Source organism: Toxotes jaculatrix, chromosome 9 (genome assembly GCF_017976425.1).
Source record: "Toxotes jaculatrix isolate fToxJac2 chromosome 9, fToxJac2.pri, whole genome shotgun sequence".
Classification (NCBI taxonomy): Eukaryota; Metazoa; Chordata; class Actinopteri; family Toxotidae; genus Toxotes; species Toxotes jaculatrix.
In genome coordinates, this window is record NC_054402.1 from 7,474,027 (window position 1) to 7,498,459 (window position 24,433).

Consider the following 24,433-nt stretch of genomic DNA (forward strand, 5'->3'; position numbering starts at 1 on the left):
AATAGTTGTGAGTGGTGCTACTTCATTAAAAACACAGTGGTTAAATTTCAACTAAATAAGACCTGTGGCCTTTGAACAATAAATTCCATGTACGTGCACAGAGCTTATTATATTTAGTAGGAATGAAGCAGCTTTAATGATTTAAATTTTAAAATCAGTGAACAGTGAACACAGATTCAAACATATTTCAGAAACAACATGAAGGCCAGAAGTTGTCTGATGTCATGATGCATTGATTTGCATATGAAAATATTTACTAAAGCTGCCGCTCTTCCCTACAGTAGATGCTGTGTGTGTGTAGTGATCATCAGAAATCTTTAGATTAGAGAAGCTTGTATTGCAAACATGAATCAGCTGGGCCAATTTGTTTCCAGATTCTTTGATAGTAAACATATCTTAACACGTTATTCCACATATGCTGTTGTTCACGTTTGACAATTAAAAGATGCAATAGAGTCAATGCATTGGGAATATTTGATGTGAGCAATCAGCAAAAAGCAGGGAACAAGAAATGCGCAGTTGTATAACTAAGGGTGAAGTCTTGTTTAAAATAAAAATTAAAGTTTGTGATATTTCATCTTTGCTCTGCTTGATCTTATGAAACGGGATGGCAGCACACAGAAAATAATGATGATAACAGTAATAATAATTTAGTAATTAATGATCTTTATTCAAAAGTCTTGACATTTTGCCTGACTCTGAACAGAGAAATTGGTCACAACACTGGAGCTGTTGTGTATTTGAATGTGCCTGTGTGTCACTGCGATGGGAATATAGTGACGGCCACACATGCAGCCACATAGCTGTTTTAAATGTCAGTAACACTCCTGCACTCACACGCCTTAGTCTTCTTTGTGATTTACACTTAATGCTTCATTTTCTCCTCATTTACTTTCTTTTTATCTCATGTGCATCACACCCACATTGGACATCAGTAAACAGAAACAGTGACACATAGTTTTCTTTTTTTGTTTGTTTGTTTGTTTGTTTCATTCTTGTAGTTTATTTAGCAGGTTTGGCTGTGTATTAGTTCTGTTTGTTTTGTTTTTTTTCAAAATCTACCTGTGACTCCTCTTGCCTGTCGGCTCGTCCCTTACAAATATATAGGCCACTTTATGTATGCAAAGAGAGTGAGAGTGGGCGGATGTTTTCCTCAATAGATTACAATTTGAAGCCTAGCTGTCATTCAGTGACACAAGTAATTTGTATGGCTCTATATTCTGCAAACAAATTATTTGACACTGGATGACAGTTGCATTTTGAGGTTTGTAATGCTGTGTGCTTCTAATATAAATTGTTGAAAAACAAATCATCAGAGCATGAAATAAATATGACATGTTTTTGCTATTACACCTGCTGTCGTCTTGGAGCTTTGTAGACTGGTCCCCCAGTGGGGATAGATTTGACTGACAGCAGACACTGGCGGCAATGATCCACCATACAAGAACCCATGGCAAAACATGCTGCTCCCAGCACATTCTCGCTAAAGGAAGCTTTAAAGCAGCACCTACAAAAGACTTGGATCCGGAGCACTGATTGACATTCTACCTCTATGACACTTTGACATGGAAATGAAGTTTTTAAGTCGAGCCCCCCCAGTATCTGCTTTGTTCTTTATCTCTCTTTGACTCAGAGATGCATCGCACCAGGTCTGTTTGCCCAAGCGGCTTAATAATACCCACCATACACAAGTAAAACTAATACAAGAACATTTGTATACAAGACACCAGTTTGGGGCAGACTTGGGCTACATGATCTTTTTTGGAGATATGCAATTCACCCAACACACACTAACGCCATTTCATACATACATTTTTATTTATGGATTTTTGTGATGCCTGCTGGCCTGGGAATGGGATGAAAGTATTACATTTTTATTGGTATTACATTGATATTGATACAAAAGATGGAAGTTGGAGGCGGGTGTAAAATTTTGTCAACCCTTGAACGCTGTTAGATTACATTTTGGTATTTGGCATCTGTGCATATGCCCACATATGTTAAGAATATAAAGTTTTGAGCTTTAAAGATTTGTTTTAAAACACATCTCAAGATAAAGGAAAACACACACACACACACACACATATATATTATCTCAGTGCCTCTTGAGATGGACAGCAAGTCTGGTTGTGATGCTGCGTGCCATCTCTCCACTGGCCTTTCAGGAATCTACGTGCATGTCATTTCAACAAGAAAACTTCATATCCCAGCCCCACTCCCATCAATCATCATGCCATGTTGGGCAGACACAGACAGAACCACCAAGAAAAAGCTCTCTGGTGCAAATCTTCAATAAAGAGCAACTGTCACACCGAGTCTCCGCAGCAGGCTCCATTACATTAAAGAGCTACACACAGCTTACCTCTGCCATCAAATTGTGGAAAAACATTCCATTTCTATTTTTCTCATGTTTTGTCTTTTTGTGCTTTTTTTAAAAGCAGAAATAAGACAGTGATGATAAAAGCTATAAAAACTCAAAGTGCAGAGCTTCAGACAGTTTGGAAAGAGGTATACAAGAAAGTGAAAGCTTGTGTGGCACACTGCTGGTTTAGTGTGATCAGCAAACATTACATTGCACCATCTGCTGCTTAATGCATTGTTTCTGTCTGTGCTTTTTCTGTCTGGGTGAAGCTAGTTATGTGGCCTTTCTGAGTTTGCATTCCTATGGGTTCTTGTATCCTCCTTGACTTGTGTGACTAATCTAATCGCTCTACAAAAAAAAAAAAAAAAAGCTCTCAGTAAGAGCCACCTGGGGATGCGATGGATGGTTACATGGCTGACAAGAAAGGATGGGAAGCCCAGCAAGATCAACTCATCACGTGCAAACAGCACTGAGGTCTGCACAGAATTTCTAACTGCAGGATAAATTAACATCTGCATATCTTTTGAAGTGAACGTGACACACATAGTCTCGCTCAGACTGTGAGCGTGCAATGTTTGTGCTCGTATTCTTAAAATTAACCCCCCACCAAAATATGGATTCCCCAGTGTAACAGACATGCATTTATCAGTTCACTGATGAGCCAATTACTCTATTAACAGAAAATTAATTGAAAAAATTTGATAATGTAAAAAATTGGAGGATTTGATACTGTTTTCTGTTTTACTCCATTGTAAACTGAATATCTTTGGGTTTCTGTCTGTTAATCGGGCAAAACAAACAAGAATAAATCCTAGACTTTTTTTAATAATCACCTTTAGTTTCGCATGACTGATTTGTATTTCCACCAATCAACCGTGTACATCATTACTTTATTGTCCCTACCAGTGAAAACAGAATGCCCTGCAGAACCTGTTGTTGATGTTCACTTTATAATTAGAACCAATAAGAGGCACCACTATATGTCTTCGGCTTGGTCAGGCAGTGAAATGTGGACGTCTCCGGCACAGTCCAGCAATGTTTGGACAGCTTCCAACAACAGCGGCTACACTGGCTGTGAGCCAGTCGAATCATGGCACTGCTAAGCTCTGGCCAGTGGAACAATGCATGAATATGAGCACAAAGGAACGCAGGAGAGCAGCTGAATGACTTGACAGTAATGATGTCTCCAATAGGGTACAAGTGGTAACAGAGGACAGAATGCTCTGTGAAACCCACACCACATGCTTACCTTGGACCTCCTTGTCATTTCGGAACCACCGGATGTTGGCAGCTGGTTTGCTGCCCGCTGTGGTGCACGTCAGGGTGATTACATCCCCCTCCATGGCAGGCTTGGTGAATCCAGTGATCTCCGGTCGTCCTGGTACTCCTGTGGTGCATGAAATTATAATTATAAACAGCATACTGAATGCACGTATATGAAGAGTTGAGTAATAACCCAGTGAGTGATATATCCTGTACTCCTGTGACAATAAATAATGATTTACTAATTGACTGAATCCACTGTCAGATTTCCATGCCTTTTTCTCTCAGTGACCAGATCAAATTGAACATTTGCTGTATATATTTTTTCCAACGTTTAGTTTGTTATGGCAAGATAAAAAAGGAATGACAGTAATCACAACGATACCAACCAACAAAAACAAAACAACAGGTTTCTGGTTTATTAAATAAAGTTAAAAATGAATTACCCAAAATCTCTCCTCCAAGATAACTGTGGCTACTCTCTTCCTGTCTGGCTGTAACATTCTTGATGAAGGTCGCCTTACAGAGACGTAAGTCTAAATAAATGTGCTGTAAGTGCTGACAGTGTGTGGGAGTTTACTTTTATTTCTTTTTTTTTTGTCTATTTCTGCATATTTCTCAGCACACCTGTCTGTCTTACACAGGTGTATATAGGCATGTCCCACTTGTCAGACAATTAAATATAGTAACACTAATAGCTTGCAAGCTTAACTGTCATCCCTTATTCTAGTAGAAAAGGGTAAAACGTAATGCAGAAATGTTATTTTCCTACAAGGTAACAAGTGCCTGGCGAAGAAAAACAAGAGACTATCATTCAAAATGTGCATGTATTCATGCTGTCAGAACGTGAAGAATTAGCCACAAGTAATTGGCCTGTGGAGACTGGGACAAAACAGACGTGCTCACCCAGAACGGTGAGAAAGGCCTTGGTGGTCTTGACAGGCATGGTGAAGAGCGAGCAGGTGTACTGGCCCTCATCTGACAGGCTGACGTCACTAATTCTGATGGTGAGCTCCTGCCACGAAGCTCGCACCAGCTCGATTCTGTGGTCTCTCAGAGCTGCATAAGGAAGGAGGACACAAAGAATCACAGAGAGAAAAAAAAAACAGGGAATTCATTAACGGGCGAATTCAGTGACAGCAGTTAACCTGTAGCAGTATCATGCGTAATTCAGATGACCTTTACCAGAACAAGGCCGAGTACACGGTGCTTTCACTTATTTCAAATGGTTGTTAAATGCAGCAAACAAACACTGTGGCCAGTGGTTTGAAACGTTTTCTTTACATTCGCATTCTGGGCTGACAGTCTTATTCACAGTCAGTGAGAATGCAGAAGGTATCAGCGGGATGCACTGAAGCATAGCAGCAGAAAAAGCTTATAGGCCTAGATTACAATATTTATTTAGGTAATCACTTACATTCCAGGTATTGATTTACTCTCACTTTAACACTCTTAGCAGCTGGCTCTGCCTGTGACATTTCTCACTTTGAGCACTGATACCAAAACTTTACAGTGGCCATATAGAGAACCTTTTAACCTACAGTCACAGTGAAAAAGGCAAAAATAATTACATGGGTACTAAAAGAACATAGAACAGACAAGGGCAGAATAATGCAGAATGGTCGTTTATTGATTGTCAGTAGTATCATTTCAACATAATCATATTGTGTTACTGTTTTGTAAATTTCTGTTGATGCAATTAATGTTTTTAAGCAAACTGTAAAACAAAGAAATGAAAGATATGACGCATAAACATGGAACACACTGCACACACTGTGCTGAACCTTGATATGCATTAATATTGTTTATATTAATATTGGGATATTGATTCCAACTAAATCGCCCAGCCTTAGTTCAGACATGAGGTAAAAAAAAAAATAAAAACAATACAGCTAACAGTAATTTAAAAAAAGCACTAAAGTACTATTAATAAGATTCATGATAGAATAATCATTCTTAAACACGGTTTGAAATAAAACCTTTTTATGTTTTCTTAAGATAACCGCTGCTCATTCAGATGTGACTACACCCTCATAAACCCGGGAAAATCATGCAGCTAGGCTGAAAAAGGTTATCTTGCACCTGTCATCTCTTATACAATTTCAAATTCAGAATCACCTGTTCCTACAAGCGACCAACCACGGAGGGCAGGAAGGAAAGTGCTCTTCAACGAATAAATTACACATTCTTAATCCCTAGTCCCTTTAGGCCTGGCCAACTCTCTCCCTGGATGCTCTTACATCTGAGGTAATTTTAAGTCTACTGGATTGTACTACCAAGGCAAATCTGGCAAAATGCAGCAGAAGAAGGTGTGTATTAGGATTTAATTAACGTGGACAATGTAAAGTGACGTCCTGTCAGATAAAGAAGACATCTCTATGAAAATCGTTAATCACTGGCTTCATTCCCATTTGATTTTAGTGATAAACATACACAGCAGACATGTGATACACAATTAAATTAGATTGGCTGAAATGGCTATTAGATTCACACAGACATAGGTCATTATCAACAACGCTGTTCTTCAGCTTCAATTACACCATATCATTTGAAGATCATTATCGTATAATCACACCCATACTTAAAAGGAAAAAGTAAAGATTGGTGATAAAGATATTGATGGCCCTAAGAAGTTTCTTATTAGAGACTCTTTGTTATCCAAGAATAAAGTGTGGCGTAAATAAAAACAATCTTCAAGCCAGAATTAAAATTTAATAACAAGCTGTGCCATCAGAGAACCAGCTTATTATGTGCTCTGGGGCTTAATACAAACATTTGATAGTCTTACTGTTGCAAACCACATCCTGAAACAAAGCTGCCTGATGTTCTTTGTAGTTAAGCATCCTCACTACAGAGCATGAGAATGCCCAGAGGCTCAGGCAGAAAACAGCAAACGCTTTGGTGGATGGATGCATTGGCGAGGTGATGGGGTCTAAGCAAACATTGTACAGGAACTCCAAAGATATGAAAGTACAGGCTGAGAGGATCAAAGCTTTGGACAAGATGACATACTGTACTTCCCCTGGCCCATATCACTCTATCTCTGCAACGCACAGAGAAAAGACGGGAGGAAACAGACCGATGTTTTCTTCTTCTTAACCCCCTGTTCTTCCAAGCACAAACACCTCTGAGGTACTGATAAATGGTATGCTTTCCTAAAAGGGATCTGTTTAGGGAAAACTGACATCTTTCTGTTAAAGTGATATTATATCCAAAATCTGTTGACAGAAAATATTGTAGTTTACTCCGGCAGCTGGGATTGGCTTGAATTTCTGTCTGTTACAACAGATTTAATGTTATTAAAAGATAAGTTGTTGCGACAGAAAAAAAGAATTAAAATATGCATAAAAACTTCCCCAACTACAGCAAAATAATGCACTTCTCTCCGTAGGGTGAGTCTGATCCAAGCAGCCACTGTTCTTGCAAAATATGGCTGCTGCTTCCAATGGAGCGACATTGCCACCCTTGATTATGCTGCAGGAGTGTTTCTAAAAATTTTGTTGAATGTTTCTCAAATGTTTTCACTGAAACTTACTGCCATTGGAATCCATTGAAACTAACATGGTATAGAACTGAAGACAGCTGCTGTTCACTGAAATGATCAGCTTTAAAAAGCATTTTGACACTGTGTGTTAATAAATGTGGAGTATCACTTTAAATACCAAAACTTCAAGTGACATTTAAAGTACCCAATAGGCTACACATCATTTTATCTACTGAACAATATCGTCTTACCATCAAAACAGAACTAAATCCAAATGTCAGTAGCTGAAATACTGATTCAGATAGTTTAAAGTAGAGGCTGAGATACAACCTAGAGTTAAACAAAAGATGGACTTGAATGATGCATTTTTGTTAGACAGCCACTGGCACTAGAAAGCATGTGGGTCAATGACATATTGATAGAATAAGACGTACAAAGGTTTGAATAACCCAAAGACAAGTGTTATCTATTACTCAAACAGCGTATGGCTAGGAAACCATACGACTAGAATCCAATTCAGGCTAGAGGCCCAGATTGTGGGCAGATCCGTCACAATCAGACCCAAATGCCAGTGGCTGACAAAGCTTTTTTCCAGGTGCTTTAGGAAATCAATGTGATGAAAAGGTTCATTTCCCCCAAACCCTAGATAGGTCCTGCACTGTTCATTCTGCTTAGGAGGGAGCATAAATCTGCACCCTGACCTTGTGTATGCTGCAGCCTTCCAGCATGGCAGCTTAATGCGCAGTACATCTCCTGTGATGGAGGCCTTACCAAGGCTGTCTCAAATCAGTAAAACTGACACCCCGGTTCCCCCTCAGGGCAAGGGATACTGTTTGCTATGGCTCTTTGATGCAAAGTAATGTTTGCCTTGTTTCCCTGACAGTCCTTTGCTCCACCGACCATGTCAGTAGAAGACCAGTCTGAGATCTTCAGAGGAAAGTGTAGTTTGTCAGACTCAGTTTTAACAACCTAGGTAAGTTTTGCTTAAAGTTATCTGAATGTACCATGTCCAAGAACATGTGAAATAGCTATTAAAAAGACGGGCTACAATTTGGTTTTGACGTGTACACACAGAAAGAAGACCTGACAGTCTGGTTGGTAGCTACATTAGTTCTGTCCTCAGATAAAACTGGAAGCAGAGGAACTGGAAGTGCACTTATCACATGGCATTCACTTCTGCACTCCACTGAGCAGCAGACAGATGTTAACCAATGTTTCCAATCCAAAACGATGAAGTATCTCCTGACAATCCAGATAGAAAAGGACATTTTACATCTATCCATTAGTCTTGGAAACAAGCCGATGGCTCTCGGGTTCAGCCAAAATGTGTTACATCTGCGATACAGAGTGTCCCCATTTGGCCATTTTTGCATAGCCTGTAACCACTTTGAGCCAGTCCTGGAATGTGAAAGCACTAGCTGTCCTTCAGCAAGAACACAGGGTTCTGGCGCAACCCCCCCCCCCTCGCTCTCCAGCCAGGGGCTCCACTCTTTGCAATTAGAGTGTGTTTGCTGCTGGCTGTGCTCGCTCAGTGACTGTGTGGGCGATTCTGGAAGTGTTCCAGGGCTAGTGGTGCAGGCAGGGGGCTCTTTCCCACCACACATGTGGCTGCAATTAAGAGAAGGAAAGGGCCTTGTTCCAGAGGGCCATTGTTACTGCCCGCACTCTCAGAGATCCCACAGAGCAGATGCTCCTCAAATTGGACTCATTTTCAGCGCTTGAAGCAGGGAAGGAAAGAAGAAGGAATTCTCCCAGCAGCTACGCTATGTCCTCTCTTCAAGTGGTGAATAATGAGACTGAATATATTTTTGTCCATCCATTTTTCAGCCCACTGACATAAGCTTGATTGTACACTGTGGGATTTTTTTTTCTGCCTTTGAGTCCCTTTTATTCATGTGAATTCTCTAAATTTAATTTTTATTAAAACAAGTGCCAGTGGGGTTACATAATTCTGTTGGTTTACAATGTGGTTTTACAAAGCTATATTACAGTACAACTAACTTAGCCCCTTTACAAAGGATCTAAACATTTTTCAGGTGGGTGTCAAATTTCGAAAGGAATTTAAATACAACACATTCTTCATTATTCAAAAGAACTAACATGCATTGTAAATGAGAGTGCAGTGTGGCACAGAGCTTAGTATAGTGCGAGAACAGCTCTTCACATTAGTGATAATATCTGAGTGTATAGTGCCATAATGGCAGATTCACATTTCAGTGAAGCTGGAGGTAACCCAGTACACTTAAAACTCCATTAGTCCCTGAAGAAAGACATTAGCTGTGGCCATGAGACCCTTTCTGCATTCTGTCACCAGTAAAAACAGTCACTGAAAAGTAAACAAAACACTTGAGGCCTGTGAAATTTTCCTCAGCATCTCACTTCAGTGTGAGATTTCCCAAGATATTTGAAGAAAATGTGGGAAAGCATCTGTCATATCCATTAATGAAATAAACTTCACGGTATGTTTCACTCTTCCACACTTAACTTAAACATCCTTCTGGTTTTTCACAAATATTTGTGTGTGTGTTTCTGTGTGTGTGTGTGCCTGTATATATATATATGCTGTTTTCTCATCTTGCTTTGTATTTATGCATACATATATAATAATAACAATAGTAATGATGATGTAGTTTGTGTCATTTTCAAATTGAGGACAGCTTTACTCACAGACATCTGAGATCAAGCTGGTCTAAATGTCCACTATACTTGCTTACAACAGACCCACCATCAAATGTTGTGTGTTTACTCGAATGGACGTTAAAATGTGCTTTCATTGGTGCTCACTCCGGTAATTGCATCCTTGGTAATTATCCTTCATTCTCTCAAGCTAATGAATGTTTTAATGCTCACATTAGAGCATTCATTTAGCACATAACAGCATTTTGATTACTACAAGCCAATTAAGATCAATTTTGCTTTGTGACCTTTATGATCCAAGCTGAATGCCCCAATTAAATGTCATGAATGATGAACCACAAACTTCTGAGAGATGAAATTGATATGAGGAAAAGGGATGTAAAATTAGCCAAAGCATGTATGCATATACTATATATATCTCCATAGCTCTGCTACAAGCACATACCGTAGATCAAATGAGCAATTTGTTATCTGCCTTTGACATGCAACCTGCAGTAGCTTCCCATTAACTGCATTATTCATAGTCACCGTATCTGACAAAAGATTCTGCTTCCATCCTGCATGCCTCCAGAAATGTCATTACCATTCTCCACAGCATCCCTACTTAGGTTTTATCCTTTTCCCACAGAAGCCAAAAGTGAAGTAAATCATAATGAAGACAGCAAAGGACAGCTCTGTTCTCGTTTGTCCGGCTCACTAATAATAATTAATAACCCTGGCAACATATAAAAGGGATAATTCTACAAAAGACATATGGTCCAAATCGATTTCTTCACTGTGGTAGCCGACCAAAGAGCCGTTCCCTTCAACAGTCCCCACTAATTGGCCTAATGTATGAATGATGTGTTGGCCTGGCTATTAAGGCGATTTATCTCTGTTGTCTCAGGTCTGTGGCCGTAGTGCATAGGAATCTCCATGTTGCCATAGTGTAGTCTGAAACCTCTGAGGTGGCAACAATCAACCAAGACTCAGATATACATAATGGATGAAGAGGAGCATGCCAAGGAGCCAGCTGGCATGATATAAGAGGAGGGCTGTGTTCAGCTTTAGACAAATGTGCAGAGACAGTCCAACCCATATGGATCGGCTTTGGGAATCCAGCAAGGTTAACACTCTCTTGGAGCTCCACGAGGTTTGACTGAGCCTGTTCTGGGAGAGGATGAGATAGAGGTCCCCTTTTATCGTTTACACTCTCACCAATGATACATTAAGCTATTGAGCTGTCACCTGTCCACTTTTTCCTTCCCACCTACAACCACATCTCTTATCCTCCTTTCACGTCTGTGACGAGAGGTGACATTGCTGTGCAAACAAGTTGTAGGTCACAAGTTGTAGGATGCACCACCAGGGTAGCATTCTCCCTACCTACCTGAGGACTCCCAGTGGGTCTATAAACTGTGATCCTTATTTTGTTGCAAGTTGCAATTAAATTAACAGAAGGTTAATTGGAGTAGTCTCGTCATTAGTAGAGACTGTCCTCATCGGCATCAGTTGTTTGCTCAAATTTCAAATGCCCTAAGTTTATGGTTTTTGGGGTCAAGCAAAGTAAAGGCAGAAGTATTGTGACACTGTTATTATGACACAAAGCCTCTTAGCGATGACGCTGGGGTCAGTGGCCACAGATGGAGCAGATCAGAAAATACTGTTTTGGAAGGCACTGACAAATGACCTACATTGTCATTTAATGATTATTTTATTTTGACTTCCATTACTGGTGCTCACGTATGAATAATTTGTAATGCGAAAGATACACCTCAAACGTGCTGGCTTTTCTTACTGTTTCATTGGAGTAGATTAATGGTATTCAGTGTCTTTGAAATTCTGGAAAGACACAGAAATCCCTTTTCTCCTTGGATGTAATAGCTACTCTTTGGGGCTTGTTTCATATTCTCATTTGCCAGACCTGAATTAAAATGGAACAAATTATAGTTGGGGCAAAGATCAGATTTTGTCTTACTTTACCCAGAAGCTGTCAAACTCAGTTGATATAAAATACAAAACTACAGCTTTTTTTTCCCAAGTTGTGTCTCTTTACTCCACTGCAGCTGCTCAAAAGGATTTAAAAGGTCATTTTAATACTCTTTTTCCTCCCTCACTATGTTATATCAAACTCCAAACACATCCAGAAAAAAAACCTTATCTTTAATACCAAGCTTGAGGAAAAGAGCGAGAGTAGATTTCAAAAACTGCCTCACAGAACGTTTTGTCTAATTTAAGACAGACTTGAAGATGTATTTTTATCATCATTACTTGTATGTGTATGTGAGCATCCGGAATCACACATAAAAGCTGAATTTCCTTGGGCTCACATATGCACAATGACAAACTACTTTTGTGAGAAGAGAAAGGGGGGCGGGGGACTTGCATGTGCATCAAATGCTCACATATGGCCATGCTGTCATGGCCACCCAAGGGGATTATAGTAAGCAGAGAGGTGGACAAGAGAAAATGAACAGATACAACAAGCAGAGGGAAAATGAAACATTTATCTTAAACAGCAGGTGAAAGAAAAAAAAAATATACCAAAAAAATCTGAATACTGAGAACAAGAAAATACAACATAGCTGCATTAATCTAATCTACTTAGTGACAGCAGTCTATGAGCAGCTGTTCATCAGAGAGTGAGAACAGCCTGCCTCAAACTTAGCCAGTCTGCAGTTAGTTGTTGGACTGAAAGGTAGCATAAGGTTGAATCTAACATTTTTCATTGGCTCCTACAAGAAGGCACAACAAACCGGAGAAGGACAGTTGCAGCCCTCTGCCAAGCAATTAACTGGTGATTTGGCACAGCAGAGATTTCTTCCCAGGTGTCCCACCCTCTTCCTCGCATGAAGCTTGTGTTGCTCCACGCCTCCCGTTTCTCCTGATGGCCTCACAGGCATCGTATTAGTTGTGCCAATAAAGCTTTTCATTTGGCTGTTTAAAGGGAGATGGAGAGGAAGTGTTCCCACACTTAGCCCTGGCAACCTCCGCTGAGTGGACTACATTCATTTTGTCATCTGTATTGCTCAGGAAAAGGATTCTGTCATGCAATATAAATGGCTGCCCAAGAAGGGCAAAGTGGCTTATGCATATTGTGCTCTCCAAGCTCTCCTTACACGAGTATACCAGCGGCATTCTAGATTTACAGATGGATACAGATTATTGCTTTTTATTCACAGTAGGAGAGAAATGTGAACAAAATGCAGTTAACTGGCTTCATTTAAGCTGAATGAAATAACCAAAAGCTAAGATTTAAATGATTTATCATCTGTTACATCTTTTCAGAGTACAAAGAAGTGAAGGTGAGTCTTTTTTCTGATAGAACCTGGTGATTTTCAAAATTGGTTCTGCTAAGTAAAATATTAAAATGCTACATCTATTATACACCAGAGAATACAGAAAAAATAACAATATAAAAAGAATGGTTTTGGCTCAATGACTTTTGCTTGAATTTAAGTCCCTGGGGCACATTCACACCATTCACACAAGAGTATCTATTTAAGATTCAGTTAACTTTCATTTAATTGTATTTGGAAGTAATTTCATCTAATAAAACACCTTAGACCTCATTACTAAATCCAATCACTTGCGAGAGAGAAAGTATTTCTTCAAACCAGACTGTGATTCTCATTCTGCTGGTTCACTCTGGCGTCTCTCTCTCCCATCAATTGTTATTCAAAGGGAAAGTTCATCTTCAATCACTGAACCAATGATATTGTATTAGCAGCTACAGCATAAATGAAATGGGTAATATGCTGTGAGAAACACTGAAAGATGAACACCCCCAACCCTTACACGACCAGTCCACTGTTATACTCCCTTTCACCCCAGTTCCAATTTATCAACTCCAGACTTTTGTCACCTTTAAATTGGATTTGGCTTGTGAGAGCACATTATAATTCATTCTGGCTCGGGCCTTGTTTCACGAGGTTGCAACAGTGCGCTTCCTTTTCAGAGTGACATCCAAACAGCTATACAAATGTAGGGCAGCTAAAATGCTAATTAAGCCCAATCATCACACAATCCACAGGCATTGCTGTGTTGTAAACAACACTGTCAGTGTTGCGTGATTACAGAAGTTCAATTCAAAAACAGTCTATTTCTGTTTAGTTTGTGCCCTGGGACATCAATGGAGACATAAATTCATTAAAAGTCTGCTTCGACATTGCGGGTAATGCATTTCCCTCGTATCCTGTCTTTTTCCTGTATTCAGTAAAATTGTGTGCTCGCAGGCAGGCAGGAACAATTTTGTACATTTCAAATTTGAAAAATTAATGAAGACTCTTGTAGTAATATAATCTGGCTCAGACATCTTTATCATATCTCATCATTTTATCATTACGGCCATTATCCCCAGGAATATTACTCACCTTTCTTGTCCCCAAAGAACAGGGTCTGTTGTGCAGGGTTTGACCACTGGAGGGAAGTGTTATCATTGTAATCCACACGACAGGTCATGTTGGCTGTGCCCCCCTCCACCACCGTCACATTCTGAGTTATGGGGAACTGACCTTGGCTACCTGTGGGGATCACGAGACAGAGTTTGGGGTCATGGCTGTGACACGAATAGAGTGCTGTTTTGGACTTGTTGATACTGTCTCTTCACTGAATCACATTAATGTACCATTCAGACTTGACACCTTTCAAAGATAATGTTCTGTCATCATATCACCCAATTACAAAAATGTCTTCATTACTCCACAGCAAACCAGAGATAGCTTAATGGGAGCCTGGTCGACATGGACTCCAGCCTTCGACAGCTGTTGGAACCAGAAAACAGTGTTTTTTTTACGGTGGAAACAATGGTAGGTTTTACTCTCCCAGAGCGCCTTCCTCACTGCCTTATTGCAGGGCCCTAATTGGTAGCATGGCCTAATTAGAGGTAGTCATGTTCTGCTGTAGAGTCTAGAGCTGCAGCTGGGTGGTAAATTGACACATAATCCTAGACACTGTGGGCCTTCGATCCAAGCGACTGCCTTGCCCTGAAACAGCCGCTCGTCACAGTGTGCAGAAGACATCCAAATGAGGCCTAATCACCCAGCCTTGCTGGATTTTACCTTCTTATTCCACATTTGTACTTGTCGTCTCAGCAAAGTCTCCTAATTACATTGTAGAAGCATTTCTATCCTGCCTGTGTTTTATTGAACTCTGCCAAGCTTCAGAAACAGATGTCTAAAACCAATACTCTTTTGCAGTGGATTGTGAGAAGACAACACGCAGGCTAATATGAGCCTGACCAGGATTGGCCCCTTTAAGGATGACAACAGTAAACAACAACTGTGTTAGAGCTCTTGAGTTCATGCTTGAAGCTGAATGTGCTGTATTTGCCTGTGAACATTTCACCGTCCACAAACTAATCTCTGTGCATGTTCTCTCTTGATTTCATAGGTCTGCTTTGCTTTCTACTTGTAATGTGCCTGAATATGAAGGTGACATTGTCTGTGCCTCTCCCAGGTACAGTTCACCACAGGGACATTTCAGCTTAGGGAGCAGCTGTCTGCCTCATTAGTCCAACTCACATGGGGGAGCAGGGGAGGCTGGGACAGCCAAAGGTCTGTGGACCTTCCTTGACCTCGATTGTCCTGATGGAGGCCATTGTCAGCTAGAGGTGAAGGTGAGGCTGACTATAAATAGTAATGGGAAAATGACTCAAACAGCGCACATTACTTATATGCTCATTGCACCCAATCACACAATATCACATCAACGAATACGTCACCATTTCATCATGTCATCATTACAATAATTCAGATGCAGTTGGCTGGGTGTCAGCAAGATGCGCCAACAAAACCAGTTATGCATGTTATTATATTAGGGTGGGAAATGGATGCGGATGCATTGCGTGTGGGGTACCATGTGGAGGTGTTATTGTCAGCTTCTGCAAGTTTCAACTTTTTTGTCATATCATCTAACCCCACTATCTCTCCAGTATCTTTGCTGTCTGTCTTCAGCGTATACTGGAAAAAAGTAAAATCCCACAGGTTACACCATGATTGGGGTATGTATGAATTCTTTTGGCTAGTCAGCCTGTTGCTGACTTTTTTTTTTTTTTTTAATGTTACCTGCAAGGCCAATAAAGGCTGTTCACATAATCAGAAGTATGGTCATGTAGTGGGCATTGTTGTCAAAGCCAGTGCAAGAGCAGTTTTGGGTGCACTGCAGCTAACTGGGCTTCTCCTAATGCATTCATGAAATTCCACTGTCTTGACATTCTGTAGCAGTCTGGAGTGTGGCAAATACTGTCCTTTCTGTGGAAACATAATCCCCAGTGCCAAGTACAGAGTGTATTTCTTTATTTTTTTATTTTTTATTTTTTTTTTGAGATGGTGATTGGAGGGCAGCTGGCTTTACTTCTACAGTACAATACCAAACAATATTCTGGAAAGTCACTGAACCACAAACTGCTCCAAGGACGCTACACTGAGCTGTGTGACCCTGTACACTGACCTCACTTTAAAGAAGCATATGTTCAGGTGTGTGTGACAAGCAGGGATATTCCACAGCATATTTAATTTGACTTGAGGCAAACAAATGGTAGGACTTGACAACCCAGTAATAAGAGGGTAATGAAGGGTTAATATCTTGTAACAACAGAGTAATACAGTAATAATGGCGAGGACAGTGATAATGTTGGTTATATATGGGTTTAACTTCTGTGAGAGGGAGAATTTGGGTCAAAAACATGAATGCAATAATCACAGAGAACCTTTCAGTTGGAATGTGGCAGTAATGGACTTAAGGCCCTGCACATCACTGCACACCCACAAAGAAGTTTTCACTTATTTTGCCTGATTAGATCTCTTCTAAAAACTGTGTCGGCATGTACAAACTGATGACCATGATCAATTTTTGACATGTCACAGAAGAAAGAACACACTGGCTGAATTCCATTTATTTGCTTCAGTTTCAGGCTTCTGGTATTGTGCATGCTGGATTGCTGTCACACTGTCATGGTTTGCTGGGACACTTGAACACAACAGAACCATTGTTAATGTTATTAGTGTCACCTGTGCCTTTCCTGCTATGACAAGTCAAAATGTCTGCAGCGTAAAAGGCCCATTATTTTTGTTGTACCTGTTAAGGTTAAAGAATTTTATTCTTTTTTTAAACTGAGGGAATCAAGACAAAACATAACACAATATTTATTACCTTGTTATAACTGAGCTGTAATAAAATCTGCTACAAAATGAAAAGACGCAATGCATGTGTTTCATAAATAATAGAAATAAAAAACAGTCAAGAAATCATATAGGAGACACAACAGATATCTGAAAACAAACTAAATAAAATCCACAGTGTCTTCCTGACTCAGTCTGCATTTGTTTTCGTTAGGATTGTCTTATTCATCTACATTCAAAACTAAAATGTCGGAATTTAAAAAACAAATACCTCTACACACTCCACCACATTACTTTAGGTAAGGCAAGATACAATAAAAGCTTCTGGGTAAAGGAAAGTTAGAGTTGAATATGTTGAGCCACAGCAGTGTTTTCCTATTAAAGCAAACCCAGTGAAAGGGAACAAACAGTTCTGAGAGAAGTAATAGAGGTATGAAGGTTGCCTGCTCCACATATGATCCAAGATGACTCGGTGAAGTGCAGTGATGAAATGAGGAATAAACCTGCACTTTTCCAATATGCCTTAGGGGAGGACAGACCATCCCTTAAACACAAAGCATATCAGCTTTACAGGCTGAGGAACTTCAGTACTGGGCCTTGCTGTATCCTTTTTTCCAGCGCTTAGATGTATTATAGTGAATGAGAGGGAGCTACTTATTTTCAGTCAAGGCCGGCAGCAGGTTGACAGCTTGCACATATTTACAGTAGACAGCATGCAACCTGCCTGCCATAACAGCGAATAGGTGAGGTGAGGATTGAGTAACCTGAGATATCTTGATGAAAGTAGCTGGCGCCCTCTGAAACATGAATACCATTAGCGGTTGCTTTTTTCAATCTGGCAAACTCTCCTCCTTCATTCTATGAATATCATGAAGTGCTACAGTAAAAGAAAAATTCAATATGTGATAAGTCACATTGGTGTTTCTCTCTCTCCCCCTCGCTCCCCTTCTTTCCAATCCAGCCTCCCTACAGGTTCTCGGAGGGGGTGTTTAAGATTAAAAACATGAAATGATGAACACTGAACTGAAAATGAGCTGATTTTTACATTCAAATTTAGCTTAATCACTTAAAATCCAAGCTTTTTATTGTTTTGTTTTTGTGTGTATGTGCTTTTAATCAAACCATTGCCAACACCAGCCTGCTTATGGGTCTAACTCTATAATTGGTCCCTTGGCAGTGATTTCCCCTTTCATAATATTTTTTATGACAGTCACATGGATCTGAGAGCTGCTGCTTGTTTTTTTCTTTAAAAAAAAAAAAAAAAAAAAAGACTGGCAATATCACCCTGAGCTGGGAGATTATGGTCCATGTTCAGGTGGGCCACCAGCACACTGATCATCAGTCACAATGTCAGCACACACAAGATTAGTCAAGTTGTTTGCTGTGCTTCACGCAGAATGCTGCTGACACATCTCTCCACCATGACATTAACTTTCATACAGAATCAAGTGACACTGCCTCATGAATCAAGTATTAACCTGCACAGCAGAAATTCGGCAGGCACGTAAATGGGGAGAGAGGATAACATCTTTATTGTAAACGCAAATATTCGATGATTAGATTTTAAAGGAGAAACAAAGAAACAGATGTCTGCTAAAACACAGACCACATTTATGTGTCTGCTCCTCATCTCTGAGCATTTTAGCAAGGGATGAGGTCTGTGCAGCAGGTGTAGCGTATAAATATGAATACAGATGTTCAGAATGGCTGGCTGTTGAGTGTGCATTAACTATAAACTATTTCACTTCAGCTCAACCAGCCTCTCTTCATGCTGTTATCAGAATGCAGCTCAGACAGTAGCCTGATGGAATCTGAGTCTGACAATATTAGAAGCCAAGAATATGATACTTAGGTTATTGATTTTGCGAGCCTTGCGGTTTGGGAGGGTATCTAGAAAATGTGAATATGAGGAAGACAGAAATCTTTATGACTGTATTTAAAGGGAGGATTTAGAGAGTTAGCAGATGAATGTAAATGGAGTGCTTCCTCATTATTGATGATGTGGAAATCTTTTGGTTCTGTTTGGATATGATACTCATGGAAAATCACAGCAGGGTGGGAAACCAGGTCTGAAAACAAGGTCATTACAGAACTGTGTTGCATATATAATTTCACTGACTCGCCTAATGACCACTAATCCAGGGTGTGAGGTGAAAAATTCGAGGAACATCTCTGTTGAGGAGAACAGAGAGTTAGTGAAGGAAGAATGAGCCATACCACCCCAAAAGCCTTTCTCAGTTTCAGCTGACTGCACCAAATAATGGAAAGCAGTGTCTTGATGAATGGCTGGAGAGCAGTCAAGCACACCACTGCAGAATAAACTGTAAACTGCAAGCAGCATAAAAAGAAAACAAATAACTCAGAAAATAGTTCAAGAAATAACCGATGCCTCCCTTCATTACGGAATAATAACAATTATTAATTTTCATATGAAAATGAATTCCAGGCAGTTTATCAAACCACAAGTTCACCTCTGGTGCTTGATTTTACAAGGGCTTCTTTGCAAATAGAGTTGTTGGAGGTGCTGAGCTCTCTTCTACATGCAAATGAGTGGTGGCAACTTCATACAGTGCCTGCCAATGATCAAAATGCCATGTAAGAACATGTCTCTACAAATCACATATGTGTCCATAGTGAAAGCTGAATGTCTGAAATGGATCTGTTCATATTACAAAGTGGAGACTCTGCCTGTATTTGAGCCTTAGGCAGAGATTATTCATGATATTTTACTCAATTTTGCCAAATTGCTGTATCACAGATAGAAATGCACACCATTATTTGTCTCTTACAATCAAGAATCTTACATTCTTTCTACATTATTTCATGCAAATACGACACATGGCAAGGTATTCCTTTCCCAAGCAGTCCGAGAAACTGTTTTGCTTAAACAAAGAAGTAACTCTAAAATAGTGATTTATTCACACTAAAATTAATTTAGCTACACAAATGTCTGCTTTTTGGAAGGAGGTTAAATTGTACCTTGAACCTCAGCTAAAAGGTCAAATATATAATTATTTTCATGGCAACGTCTAAACGATCAAATGGTCAAAAAAAAAAAAAAAGGGCAATGACAATAACAAAAAGAGAAAACAAACAAACAAAAACCAAAATCCACCCTCACATCGCATACAGAGTAAATGCTGTAAATCTGCAAACTGAGAATTTGTAAAAGAAAATCAAATGTCTTGCATTAATACTCACAAGGTATTTAAACAAGCAATATACTCTTGAGAACATAATAATTAATCACTGCAATTGCTGTGACTTGACAAAATTGTAATTAATTGGCTAACTCTAAACTGAGTGGCCTATTTGCCAGCATGTTGAGAGAGAGGGAAGTTGAACATCCGCAGTGTATAAATATTCCATTTAATTAAAACTTGAGGCCTCTTGTGGTGTGCATTCCTTGGTGGAGAGAATAAGCAATAACAGAACTTGCTGTCTCCCATGTGAGACAAATACAGACAGCTCCATGTTCCAACTCAGTGTGAAGTTTTGTAAAAGCGTGGCTTACATTTTGCTTGTTGGATTCTCAGTGTCGCTCCTGTTACTTTTACTTGCGTCGGAATAACTTGTCCTCTCTCCACTCAGTCACTTTCTCCACATGAGCTAACATTTGATCATATTTGACACATCCACCAGTGCGCTACACATTATGCCTACTAAATTCTTCAGAGTTATAACAGTTAGAACACCAAATGTTTTCTCTGTTGTAAATAACTTGAAACTAATGGTCGTGTCATATATTTTTACTGTTCAGTCTAGCCTCCTCTGAAGAAAGCTGACCTTGATTTGACCGTCTGTACTAGCTAAAGACCCTAACTCTTTTCATCTCAACGATTCTGGAGAAAATAATTTCAAAGCAACTCTTGGTGATAACAAATGAGATATTTTGCAAAGATGGGTGTTCTTCTAACATCAAGGAAATAACATATTTGATCATTTCATATGAGAGCAGGCACAGATGAGAGGTGGGAAATAGTTTTGAGACAAAAATGTTTGAGTTTGCTGTTGGTGACCTTGACTCACTCACATTCTTTCACTACACGTGGTGTACATCAAAGTTTAATTCTCACTACGTTATATATTACAGTTATACAGATGTATTCTTTGCAGTACTACATGCAAGCTCTTTTTTCTTTTCCACACCCTGCTAAAATGGTGTCCTGGACTACATATTTTAGGATATTTTGCAGTTCAACTCACAAAACTGAATTTCCTGGCATTTCAATTGAATATTTTTCAATACTGCTTATAACCTTTAATACATTTTAAATGTTGTGTGGTGTTCCTAATTTTGGTCCAGTGAAGATTTTCTCTAGTCAGGGAACCCTCTCAGAAATTTTTTTGCTCTACTAATGCAGAGGGTGGTACCTACTTTTACATCTTGTTTTCTGACTGTAATGCTTACTTTATCTGTTTTAGCAACTAAATCCATGATGGCATCCGGCACGGCTTTTGACTAGGACTAAGTGAGGGAGCCATATTAAACCCATTTTGGCAACCATTCTTTTTTTTTTTTTTAAACTGATGTCAAGATTTTATTGATAACTTTTATGGCTTGTCAAGGCCTTGCCCTCAGCTACGTCTCTGACCTTTTGGCCCCTGATGAGTCAGAGTTAACACCACAGGCAGGGCTCTTGGCAGTTGCTAAGTCTAGGCTCAAGATGAAAGATGACTGGATTTCACTGCCAGGACACCTAGACTGTGAAATGTCCTGCCAGACCAGCTCAGACTGCTAAATCAGTATCATCCTTAAAAATCACTCCTAAGATCCCCACTGAGTAAAAAGCCCTTTTCAAATTCAAGTTCAAATTGTTTTCATTGCTTGGTTGGTACTTTTTAACTGCCGTTAGCAGCAGTGGCAAGCAACAGATTTTTGAAGTACTTTTTCTAACACTGTTGCTAGAACAATTAGTACTGTACAAAATTACAAAAATATAAAATGTAAAAAAGCAGCTGGGGGTGTTCTATATAACCACTCTGACAATAGCACAGTGGTAGATATGACAAGGGATTTTTTTGTTTATTAATGCATTAATTCAGCTTTTCTTAACATTTTCCAAAAAGGTTATTAAAGAGGGACAGGAGGGTGAGCAAAGGGAGCTGTGAAAATTTAACATGGGACAAATTCAAACCTGTGAAGCCAGTGGATAAATGGCTTCCAAAGTTATGCACAGTTGTCCACTTAGAACCACCACACATGCATATTTCAGGATGTTTTATCTTTTATATGCTCATATTGCTGCAAACAAAGGTGCTCTGAAATTATAATGACATCCGTGAATCTGTTTCAATCAAACCGGCCTCTGTGATAAAATCCTTTTTATTCTGGCAACTTGGGAGCTGTAGCAGTGGAAAAGTGGAAAATGCTGGGCTTAACCGGCATAGAGGGTGGTAAGGGGGATGGTGGGGGGTGCTACATGAAAACATTTCTCTTTTTTTTGAAGAAAATCCAGGTTTACACAGTTAACAGCTTCAACTTTAAGAAGTTTAAATCTGATCATAGACAAATTCACAGCAGGAGCATGAAGTGAAACTTGGCAGCTTCTCATTTTTTTCCTCATTTCTCACAGCACAATGCAGGATCATCTGACCATTTCATACTATCATAGCTTTATTGGTATTTTTATTGTATCACTGTTTGTAAATGGATTTTGGATTTCTCCTTATGGTTTTATTCCTGTATTTTTGTGTTTTATAGTCTGAAATAAATAAAACCAGCACTTTCAAGGATTCTGATAACATTATATACATTACATAATATAATATCACTAGCTCACCTGAAAAAGAGGTTAAGATGTGTCACTTGATAGGTATGCTTGGCTCTTACAGCACTCTTTTGTTCCTGTGAACTTTACAATTACTCAATGACATGGAATTAAAAATACTTTACAAATCTAGATCACCTGAGTCCTACACTTTACTCTTTAATCAGCTTTTGAAGCCATGTGTGGTACCACAGAGCCTGACTGGATTCAAGAGTAATGGTTTCAATTTGTACTATTTTAAAGACTGTGGAGTTAGTCTCTAAAATGGGGTTAGGGGGTCATAAAAACTATGATTTGTGTGATTCCACTCTTACAGAAATGTGCACCCACTAGAGACCTGGGTGATTCACCTATCACCTGTGATTGAATATAAACCTGGTTATTGTGTATTTAAAACACACTGGGTCCCATCAATAACTTGTATAAATGTATGTGTCCAAATGGATGGAAATCTTAAATGCAATTACAATAGATCTTAAACAGTGGGCAGAATATTTTTTTGAGAGCTCGGTTAGTTTTCTGAGTAACAGCTCAGAATGACCCATAATCAGGCCTGAGAGTGTCTATCTCAGGCTGTCCAGATAATGCCTGCCTGTCACATGATTCTCTACACTAGTATTGATATTATTGTTTCATATATCATTTATCTGGTCTTCCTGCCAAAACTAACAACACCCCTACCTCGAAGGGAGTGAAGTGGATTAGATGAATGCTGACCCTCTTGTGGAGGACTGCTGAAAATGAATACATGAATACAACCCTCCATTCTGAAACATTTAAAGCAGCTTATACTATAGTTTAACACATATACAGAAATAAGCCATATCTGCTCTACTAATCCATTTAAAAATTTTGAGCCTGAAGCACAACATTTTAAAAATGTGTAATTCTCATCATATTTTAATGAGTAAATGAGTAATTCATTATAATAATATAATCATGATGATAATAATCACTATACAATGGGTACATTGAGATACAATCTGACAATATTTTCAAAACAAGAGCAGTTTCTTCTATTAATGACAGCTCTTCCTCTTGCTTGTCTGCTCGTTAAGAACGGATAACAAAAATTTGAATTCCTCAGCACATTAATATTCCATACTGTATGTAACTGGAGTGCAACAACAGTCTCTTTGAAGCATATCATGTAAACAACATGTTCCATTCACTGGAGTCCAAATAAGACCACCTCTGAAAATTCAGACTAGTTGTTGCCAGTTTTATGCTGAATATCAATGCATGCAAAAGTAAATCCTCCCTTTTGTGGTTACTGTCTGACGAAATTTTAAATAGTCTTGAGATTGCAACAGCTTTGTTAGTAGCTGGTACTAATTGTTTATTTACTGGAATAGAAGGATAGAAAATATAAAGCTCGTTTGAGCAGAGAAAGAAAGCATGTGAAAGGGACAAAATATGTCTGTGTTTATTAACAAAACAAGACAAGAAGATACAAATGATTTCTGATCAAATGAGCGCAATGAAAAACTGCAAATTTCAACTACAATAAATATAATATATAAACTATATTCAGACGTACAGGTACTTTTAAAGGTTAACTATAGAGAGATGATACAAAGAACATGACGAACCTGACCTCATCCATCCTTATATAATATAATAATAATATAATATCGGAATATGATGTGCTATCTCACTCATTTATTCACTACCTTTAGCCGTTAAGTGTTGATAAAGGAAATGCTTTGCAGTTAATGGTTATGAGAGTAGACAAGACAGGCTGCTTTTATCAATTGGCCCCTGAAGTGACCCCATCATATCTGATTGTTTTCACCTAGACTGATCTTTTATGAAC

The 24,433-nt window shown here is 39.1% G+C and overlaps 1 protein-coding gene across 2 annotated transcripts in view; it reads right to left on the reverse strand.

Annotated features, from left to right (window-relative positions):
* cadm2b (cell adhesion molecule 2b) overlaps positions 1 to 24,433 on the reverse strand; it is a 130,707-nt gene that overhangs the window by 13,582 nt on the left and 92,692 nt on the right. For both annotated transcript variants that reach the window (XM_041046379.1, XM_041046380.1), the window contains 3 exons: positions 14,099 to 14,248; positions 4,532 to 4,684; positions 3,612 to 3,749 (listed from right to left, as the gene is read on the reverse strand). In XM_041046379.1, the coding sequence (XP_040902313.1) occupies positions 3,612 to 3,749; positions 4,532 to 4,684; positions 14,099 to 14,248 (441 nt within the window). The remainder of the gene's footprint in view (positions 1 to 3,611; positions 3,750 to 4,531; positions 4,685 to 14,098; positions 14,249 to 24,433) is intronic.